The sequence below is a fragment of the Lissotriton vulgaris genome, chromosome 12, assembly GCF_964263255.1.
Source record: "Lissotriton vulgaris chromosome 12, aLisVul1.2, whole genome shotgun sequence".
NCBI classification, from domain to species: domain Eukaryota; kingdom Metazoa; phylum Chordata; class Amphibia; order Caudata; family Salamandridae; genus Lissotriton; species Lissotriton vulgaris.
In genome coordinates, this window is record NC_141700.1 from 56,528,572 (window position 1) to 56,538,419 (window position 9,848).

At 47.3% G+C, this 9,848-nt stretch overlaps 1 protein-coding gene across 2 annotated transcripts; it reads left to right on the top strand.

Moving 5' to 3' along the window:
• Positions 1–770: 770 nt before the first annotated feature.
• On the top strand, positions 771–8,588 carry LOC147673261 (perilipin-3-like). 2 transcript variants are annotated; one of them, XM_086947062.1, is made up of 8 exons: positions 771–870; positions 3,346–3,449; positions 4,115–4,310; positions 4,894–4,976; positions 5,378–5,675; positions 6,379–6,578; positions 6,899–7,015; positions 7,871–8,588. In XM_086947062.1, exons 2-8 carry the CDS (start codon positions 3,384–3,386, stop codon positions 8,231–8,233), a joined length of 1,323 nt encoding a protein of 440 aa, XP_086803188.1. In that variant the 5' UTR covers positions 771–870; positions 3,346–3,383; the 3' UTR covers positions 8,234–8,588. The 2 variants fall into 2 exon arrangements, with proteins under 2 accessions (XP_086803188.1, XP_086803189.1); XM_086947063.1 differs by having other exon boundaries at positions 6,379–6,515.
• The last annotated feature ends 1,260 nt before the right edge of the window (positions 8,589–9,848 follow it).

The following is a 9,848-nucleotide window of genomic DNA, read 5'->3' on the forward strand; positions in this document are numbered from 1 at the left end:
TGTACAAGTTGTAAAGTCACTCAAGGAAAAGATACAATGATAAACTCTAAAATCACATAGGAATGGTAGTAAGTACAAAGGACTACTACATATTCTAGTGGGTAGAGATAAAAAATATATACAAATTGCAAATTCACTCAGGATTACATATATTACATATTTACAGAGCAGGGAATTCTTGCCATCGTTCAGCCAGGTGTTCAGGGGGCAGGGGAAGGAAGAGGGAGGAGAACAGAAAGGAAGGCAGGACAGTACAGTTCATTTGCAAGCACCCATTTCTGGAGTGTATGCCTGATCTGATGTATATTTAGGATGTATGTGTTTACGACCATTTGTTTGGAGGGGGAGGTTGGGTTGCAGAACAAGAGTGGTTACCGGCGATAGGTAGGCTACAGTTGTACAAGCCTCTTTTAGAGCACATGTTACATGTGGAAGTAAAAACAATTCTGGTCAGGAGCATCTCTGTCAGAGACATACCTCTGCGACGCTCGATGTTCAATCTTAAAATCCTGTTCCAAGATGGCGGCAAACTGAGCAAGCGTAGCCTATCATACGAAGCAGGCGGCACCCAAGCTTACGACGTAAACCCGCGTGCTCACATAAACACTAGAACGCGCATCCCATCTCAGTTTGGCAAGAGAGAGAGGCGGTGCATACGACATCTTCCATAGCTGAAGATGTCAGCCATGTTTTGCCCACACCCAACAGGTCTGCCGTTGTGTTGTGATCCGTCAGGTGACCAATGAGTCAGCGGTGATCCGCGGTCCAGGATGTGTGACTGGAAGTAACGCCCACCAGTGACGTCATGCAAGGCATTTAAAAGGAGTCTGCTTGACTTGGAGTAACAGCAGCTGTGCTAAGGCGAAGCAGGTGAGTGGAAGCATGGTCTGTTTAGCTGGTCTTTGCTATACTCTTTTAGGTTTCAGGGTCACTCACTAGAGCGACTGACTTTCTCTCGAGGTCCCTGCTAGACTTTAGTCATGTGCTGGTCTTGTTTTTCGGGTGGGGCAGTGTTAGACTTTAGTTCCCTTTTCGTTTTGTAGTCTGTCATTTCTGGGGTTTTCATCCTAATTATGCACTCCTACGGCTTCCATTGGCTTTTTCTTATTTGGTCTGATGGACTACAATGCAAGGGTATCTGGCTTCTTTGGGGTACTGTTTGCTATTTTGGGGGGGGGGGGGTGTTCTTTTTCCCTCGAAAGCAGTTGCGTTTTTACTTTCTTCGTTCCTTGAATATCTCCTGCTGGTTACTGATGCCTCTTCAAGCGTTTGGATTGCCGCATGTTTGTCTTTTCAAACCTATTTTAGTCCTTTCTCATGGTTTCTAAGACAACCATGTTGCTGCATCTCTTTATAGTCTTAGATTGTCACGTGCTGGCTCTTCCTCTCACTGTATGTCTTTTATTGTGAGCCCATAAACGCCCAGGCGCTAGATTCTCTTGCCTGTTTACTTTGACTTCCTTATCTCTCTCCAACTTTTGTTTTGGGTTTTTGTGAAGCGCCTATAATTGCCCAACAGTTGCCTTGGAGCACTTTGGAAGTGATGGTGTGTTAAAAGAGGGGTGGTGAGTTGTTTTGTAATACAATTTAAGGAACCGGTGGTGGGTGTCGCGTCTACCATAGCGGTACAAAAGGGGTTGTAACGGACGGAGCATCTGAACCAGATCTTTTGTCTGGGTGTGAGTGTTTGATTCTGATGCTCCGTCCATCACTACCTAGTCTACCATAGAGCAGAGATGTAATTTCCCGGATATGGGCCATCACAAGTATGACTTCTAACTTTGCTACTCCAGGAGAGCAGCATCCCTCGGAGGAGGCCCAAAGCTGGTCGTCTGTCAAGTTTCCGGGTCATTAGCCGTCCGTGATCTACTCTTTTTACCACATATGTAGATTTCAGGATTGTCTCTTCGCAAGTTTTCATAATGGCTCCTGGTGTTTGCTTCTGGTTCATGTGTCCTCAATCAGTCTGCCACAAGCACGCTTCCCAGGTGTGGCATCTGAGCTTTGACCCCTTCCTTTAACTCTGTGATTGCAATTTGACCCCAGAGGAGTTGGGGCTTCTGCACTCTTTCGCTCTGCACTGATCTCACATGGCTTCTATTTTGGTTTTTTTTTTCACTGGACCTTTAGCACTTACGTTCTTTATGTGCGTTTCATGATGTGCTTATCCTTCAGTCTAAAGTTTATATTAGTGCATTTTATTTCGGGGGGCTCCTATGCTATTAACATCTTGTTTGCTGTGGTCCTTCACACTTACAGACCCACCCCCCTGCCACTTTTTTCTTGGAGTTATTGGCATTGTTGTCATTTACTCCTGCTTTTACCTTTCGGATTATCCCTCTGAGGCAAACAGTATAGCATACCTTAAATGTGTATACAGACCAATAACCTGATAGTTGGCCTCTTAGTGTCTTGTTTACTGCAGTGAGCTTGCTACGCTGACTCTCGGCGCACGCCCCTTCATAAAGAGTGGCACCGTGTTTTGGCATCCCGGAATCCTATCCTTCGGTACTGGAGGGCTCTATGTATTATACCAGGTAGCCTCTTGTGTGGCAGTGATATCAGAATTCTAGTATATAAGCGCTGAGTGGCACCAGGCAAGCTGAATTGGTATGTTTGGCAATATATTGTAACTTCCCCCAACTCTTAGCAGGGCATAACTCTTAACCAGACTCATTCGGTTTGCTCTTGGTATGAGCTCACATCCAATCTAAGAAGGTAAGATCTGAATTAATCAGTATCGTTGAAAGATCTTGCGAAATTATTTTGCCATTCACTTGAGTATGCCGGATTCTCTAGGCATGCTGGGCACAGACCGCCCTGGACTTTGGTACTTCTTGAGACGCTGTCGGCCACCTTATCTGAAAGCAGATAATCTCAGCCCAGTGTATTTGTTCCTGATAATATTCATTGCACTTAGCCACGTGATCAGTTAATGAGTGAGTTTTAATTGAATTGGCCTGCGTGCCAAGTAGGCCTCTGGTCTCGTTTATTTTCACACCTGTCAAATTTCAGGATTTGGAAATGCATTCCAGCTGTGAATACTGGATATCCATCTCTGCTGCTTTCTGAGTGGGTTAGCAAATATTCAGACTGGCAGTGTTGCAATGTGGGCAGTCTCTGGTCAGCAGTCTGTCTGGGATGTTAGAATCTGGCAGTGGCCCAGCTGGACTCTGCAGTAGCCTGATGGCAAACGTTGCCTTTGACTTGTGATCTTGACATGAGGTGATGGAGGGTGGGTACCAGTTAAGTCTGCCAGGTGAAGTGGATGCACACCTTTGTCATGACTGATTAGAAGTTCTCTCTTCGTGGCACTGCACTTTAACCTTTTGGTTTCTATTGCAGATAACGGATTACTCGTACCTGCTAGCACCCCCTTCATCATGTCTACCAACGAAAATGAGAGCCCTGCCTCCACAGAGCAAGGGACCACTCCAGAAGAGCCACAGGTAAGTCCTCCCTATGTTGGACTTGGTTAATGGGGGGGCCCCCCTAGGATTGAAAGGGTGGAAGGTATATTTCTGAGTGTTCTGTATAGGATGACTTTTCTTGTTGCTCGTACTTTGGTTTTGTATGAGAGTCCTTGCGTGATTGGATGATCCTGTGGTTCAGTGCCATCAAAAAGCCCCCTGTCTGTTATACAGAAGTGAATTCAAACTAGTTAAATGGCATCTTATAGAAAGCGGTTACTGTCTACAGAATTGGAGCTTTTAACTGGGCACAGACAAATGTAACCCAAGGGCCCATCACGGGCGTCATGTCAAAGTACCCAGGTTGTATCATGTTTTCAGTACTTGCTACACCTTCCCAATCATGCACTTTTGAGTTTTCATAGCTTATTGGATTTAAATTGTATTCTGTGCAAAATTCGTGCTAACTGGGGCTCCAGTGTGTGTGTGTGTGGGGGGTGGGATGGGTCATGGAGGAAGCTAAGGCCTAACAATGAGTATTATGGTATAAAGTGTTTTCTGCTGGAGTAGTCGTTTCCTTGCCTGGTGCGCTTGCTGTGTGCTGCTGGCCTGGCTGTAACTGAACGCGCAGTCCCAGATTTACAAGTAAAGTGTCTGGAACTGCCAGGCTTCCGCCTAATAGAAATATATTTTACCTTTTTTAGAGTGTGGTGAGCAGGATGGTGAACCTTCCCTTGGTCAACTCTGCCTATGACATGGTGTCCAGCGCCTACACTGCCACAAAGGACAACCACCCGTACCTGAAAACAGTCTGCGAGATGGCTGAACAGGGAGCCAAGACTATCACCGCGGTGGCCTACACCAGTGCGCAGCCAATCCTCAACAAACTGGAGCCTCAGAGTAAGATACTGCCAGGGGAATATCTTGAGCGTCTCGCATGAGTTATTCCAGCAAAACTCTCTTCTCCAGGCCTTAGCTTAGCTGCCACTGATAGAAATGCAAACCCTCTTCCCTTTTGCATCAGCCCAGTGCTTGCATTATGCCTCTGCCCCCACTGTTGGGGTTTCTTGGCAGCGCTGACTGAGGCTGACTTTGTAACTGGTTCCTCTCCCTGAGCTCGCAGCCTGACCTTGAAGAATGCAGGCTCTCGTCCAATGTCCAGCCGGCCTTTGTCCCAGATACACTGCAAGGACGTTAGCAGCTGGCTCTGTCGACATGAGCAGTTGGGCCAGAACCGAAGTGTTGCATGTTTAGTTCAGCCTGAACATTTGGTGCAGTTGGGACACTGCTGAACTTTTCTTTTTGGGCTAAAGTGTATTTACCGCCACCCCCTCCTGCCATTTACCAAGCTTTTTCCTAGATAGTCCTGTTTCTCACCATGTCATAGGATGCTGCTTCACGCGCGCTTTGTGCTGGTTGCTGCAAGTAACCAATAAATTGGAACCTAGAGTTTCAGGGTGTAACACTGTATTTCCTTTCCTAGTTGCGACTGCCAACGAGTACGCCTGCAAAGGCTTGGACAGACTTGAAGAGAAGCTACCAATCCTGCAACAGCCCACTGAGAAGGTAAACTCCCCTCTCTAAGAAATTGTGTTGGTGTGGGCATTCTTTTGGTGACTACTGCTCACTGTTGCACAGTAGTCCAAGTATGAAATGAGCTAGTTTCAGGGTCCTAGTGAACTAGGGTATGATGCAGTCACAGACCTGTTAATATGGCATACAATAAACTGGTTCTAGAATAGTCTGTTGCCTAAAGTGTTTTTTTGTGTGTATTTTGCATTCAGCTGGTGTCACCATTCCTTATAGTACACCTGCAGTTTGTTCACTTTTTGGAGGACTCTATTAAAAGCAACAGTTGCTTTTTAGCTTCACTTAGACGCAGCATTTTCCAACAGGCAGTAGTTTGAAAGGGCTCATTGGGCCTGCTTCCTTGTCCTCCCTGTTTCAGTTACCTTTCTCTGTTGTAGGTGGTGGCTGATACCAAGGAGCTTGTGACCTCCACAGTGACCGGTGCCAAAGACGCAGTCTCCAGCACAGTGAATGGAGCCAAGGATGCAGTGACCACAAGGGTGACCGGTGTGGTGGATGCAGCAAAGGGTGCTGTCCAGGGCAGTGTGGATATGACCAAAGCTGTGGTGTCCAGCAGTGTGAACACTGTCATGGCCTCAAGAGTTGGACAACTGGTGTCCAGCAGTGTGGACACTGTGCTGGGCAAATCTGAGGAACTGGTTGACCATTACCTTCCCATGACTGATGAAGAACTGGGTAAACATTAGTTAATTGCTAGAAATCAACAAGTGTTTAATGACTGGAAGAGCCAGTAACTTGTTCAAATGTCCAGGTGTAAAGTCTTAACTTGGGGTTTGTCTTTTGCATCCTGTAAGAACTAAAATCCCTGATTGGCTGCCTTCCCTCTTGCAGATTACAGGATTGAATGTGAACTGAGCCTTCTACTAGCACTTCACTGTAGTAGTGCAGTGTCGGGCTTCCTGTAGAACACTAGATTACATTGGGGGAGGGTCGGTTAGTATTTGTGCTAGAGTAACTTGGAGACTCAGAACTTTAATTCACCCACTTTAGTCCCTTAACTAGGTGTTTAGTTACCTCCTGAATAGTGAGGTCAATTTATTTAGTAGAATGCTTGCATGCGACTTTATATTCCTCTGTATTTAAAGCCTCAAAGCAGCAGTAGATGACTGTACCCCCCCCCCCCCCCCCCCATTTTTGCAGGCGCACTTTAATTCTTTGGTCCAGCAGCAGCCCACCATCAATTACCACTGGCATTAAAGTTTGGAGCTCAGCAACTTCTGCCATGGCTATCTCCTCACATGCGTGCTTTAGACATTATCTGCAGTAGTGTCCATTGGCTTTCCGCTGAGGTTGTTTGACTAGTGTGACTGTTGCTGAGATGGTTGAAATGGGTGTCCTTACTTGAACATGGCAGTCACTCCCTCTCTCCTCCCTTCAGCTCAGCTCGCTGCATCCGTGGAGGGCTTCGAGGTGGCGACTCTACAGCAGCAGAAGGAACAGCAGAGCTACTTTGTGCGTCTGGGCTCCCTATCCACCAAGCTGCGCCATCGTGCGTACCAGCATTCCCTGGGCAAGGTGAGGAATGCCAGGCAGAATACCCAGGAGGCCCTGTCCCAGCTGCAGCAAACCGTGGACCTGGTAGGCACACAATGTCTCCATATGCACGTCACCCCCATGATTGCTGTCGCATTCTCTAGCCCTTGCTGGATCGAGGCCTGTTTCTCTCTGCTTCTGCGCACACTGCTCAGTAGCATGAATGCTAACACTTATGTCTAATCTGGGGTATTGGTAAGTACCCCATAGTCAACTGTCTCTGCTTTATTTCCCCATATGGCTCTCATACACTGCCCACATCTGCTTCTTCTAATCTGGCTTCACTCGTAATCAGTACTTCTTGAGTATCCCTATTGGTGCCTCCTGTCTCTTATGTAAGGTCTGAGCCTTTGACTTGTTTGTAGATTGATCTTGCGAAGCAGAGTGTGCACGGAGGCCAGGATAAGCTGCACCAGCTCTGGGTGGAGTGGAGCCGCAGGCAGCCGGAAAGCTGTGAAAAGGATTCTTCTGACCAACCAGAGGTAACCAAAGGAGGGCTTGTCCTACAGAATACTATCTCCTGCCTGATGCCTGCATGGAGGACTTCTTGTAGATTGTTTTGGATACATTAGTGTGCTTAATAAAAGGGGTGGTGGGGTCTCTTACCACTGCACCTGGCAGCAGTGACTTGTCCTACATGGGATAAACTTAACCAGAGCTTGGCTTTGAGGAACAATCCCTTTGGCGCACAAACTTTAGATCCCGGTTAACCAGCTGTCCGGTTACTGTACAACTTTAGTCTCTCCACCCAGTGGATGTTGTCATGAGATGCTTGGGGGGGGGGGGGGGGGGCAGTGATTTACACCCTTCAGAAATGGTTGCTGGGCGTACCGTCAGGGCTCCAGATCTGCTGCTGGTGTCGGATGTATGGACTATCCTTGGATAAGCCATTGGGCCTGGATTTAATGCGACCACACCTGTGAAGTCACACACGTGCTATTTAAATATCATTTGTATCCAACAGACTTTTGCGGTGTTATGCTTACCCCTTTGGCTTGTAAGCCGCAGAGCAGAGCATGCAGGAGATAAAAATCGAATGAGACTTCCTGGAGACTGGGTGTTCTCAGATGTAACTTGGTTCACTTGCTGTGTTTGTTGTAGGCGCCAGAGGCTGACTTATTGTAGGCTTGGGTTGTGCACGACCAATGCAAGGAAGGGGGTGTCCAGACAAATTTCTTTAACTGTCCTTGGTAAACAAATTGGTCATGGGAACATCATGCTATTGAATAAAAACGTGGTGCTGTTTTGCTCTAGCTCAATGATTTCAAGAAATGTTGTTCTTGGAAATGGACTGTAAACTAGCTATAACTTACTTTTTTTCTTTTTCTGATACCCAGCAAATAGAGTCCCGTGCCTTGGCCATGACCCGTAACCTTGCCCAGCAACTGCAGACTACCTGCCTGACTCTGGTATCCAGCATGCAAGGTCTTCCTGCCAACATGCAAGATCGCGTGCAGCAGCTGCGACAGAACGCAGAGGAGCTGCACAACTCCTTCTCAGCAGCTCGCTCCTTCCAAGATCTGTCCAGCGGTGTCCTGTCCCGGAGCCGCGACACCATGGGCAAGGCCCGGCAGCATATTGATGAGCTGGTAGACTATGTGGTTGTGCACACACCTCTTACCTGGCTGGTGGGACCCTTTGCCCCTCAGCTGGTGGAGCACCCGGAGACCCTTGAAATTGAGATGCAGCCCACTCAGTGAAATGTTTGTGTACATAATTTGCTTATCTGTTAACCTGATGCCCAGCACTTTGTAGAAGCCACATTGCAAGGCAGGGGGCTTCTGTAACCAGCATGGTGCACTTGTTCGTGCTGTTTTTTGTCTGTGCCTTATGTCCATAGTTTCATATTGGGCAGTTCACGATCATTGCACTATTGTCGAATGGCTTACACAGTGCACTGTTCACTAGGATGCCTGGCTACATCCACACACCATGGTCCCGTTCACATGCATAATATGCTTCTGGTCTGCAGTTTTTGTAACCAATGAATGAATTTGTAGTTTTTGTATTGCAGTTCATCACTTTTCACAATGAATAAATCTTGAACTATACTCCTGCCTCCGTGTTCTGCATAGCCCTCTTTTGGGAGATTGGGGTCTTGTTGGTGGGTCGAATGCAGGTTTGATGTGGTTCACAAGGGTGCTTTGTTCTATTGGTCGGCCTTCGCTCCTTGTAGGGAGGGGGTGTTGCTTAGTAGCATTGTTCTTATTCGCGCTCTCTCCTCGCGGAGGGATTGGTCTAATGAAACATTTGCGGGGGGGTTTCTGTTTTGTGCACTTTGTTCTCACTTGCCCACTATCTATTCTTCCACCCCCCCCCGCCTAATAATTCACCCGAAATCCTCGGGTCTCATTCTAATTAACAATAGTCTACTTAAGAGGAAGTTCCTACCCCACCCGCTAACAAATATTTAAGTTGTGGTTTAAGAGGCTGTTTCACTCCACTAGGTGAGTTGTCATTGGTGTGAGCCACAATCTGGGTCACGTAACTATAGTAAACAGCACTACCCTTGCTTGTTTATTGGTCTGTTTTACGGTCTGGCCAGTTGATTTTATTGAACTTCCCATCAACATTTCCTGCAGGAAGCCCGCATGAGGTCTCCTGTACCTTGCCAGGCACAGCATGGTTTTAAAAGTTTAGCTGCCCTGACTTGCAAGCGTGAGGTGGGGTACATTCGAGTGACTGGGCTGGATTGGAGTGGGGTAGACTGGAGTGCCGCTGTGGCCATTAGGCTGCATCTCTTGCATATGAATAGAGCGCCTCGAAGTGCTTTCAGTTGGAATATGTATGAGGACTTGGGCACAGGCTTGAAGGAAAAGAAGTAGTTGCTGTGCAGCCAAAACTGAAGCGCTTTAAACAGAACTACTGTGTATGCACAAAGAAGAAGTGGAATACTTAACTGAGGACACAGGTTTTAGTGGGGCAATGGATTAACTGCAGTGCTGCCCAAAATGAAGCCCCCCTTTTTTTTTGGGGGGGGGGTAGTTTATGCTTAGTTATCCCTAACTTTTTTTTTTTTTTTACCAGCTTCCATGGCAAATTAGTTCTTTATTTTTTTTTTTTTTCCAACATCCGCGGATTTTAAAAGTACCAAGGGCTGTGGTCTTCCCCTGGACGAAACTGAATAAACAGCCCCATTTTTAGGTTTTGCCTAGCGGAAGCTGCGCTCTGCGCAGCTTTTCCGCGCAGGCGAAATCCTGTTGAGAACTGTAGGGTGCTTTGGGTCGGCCCTCGTCGTTGATTGGCTGGCTCCGTAAACGGAGCCTTGCCATTGGACGAGGGGCCTGTCCGTCAATGCCGGACCAGACACGGGGG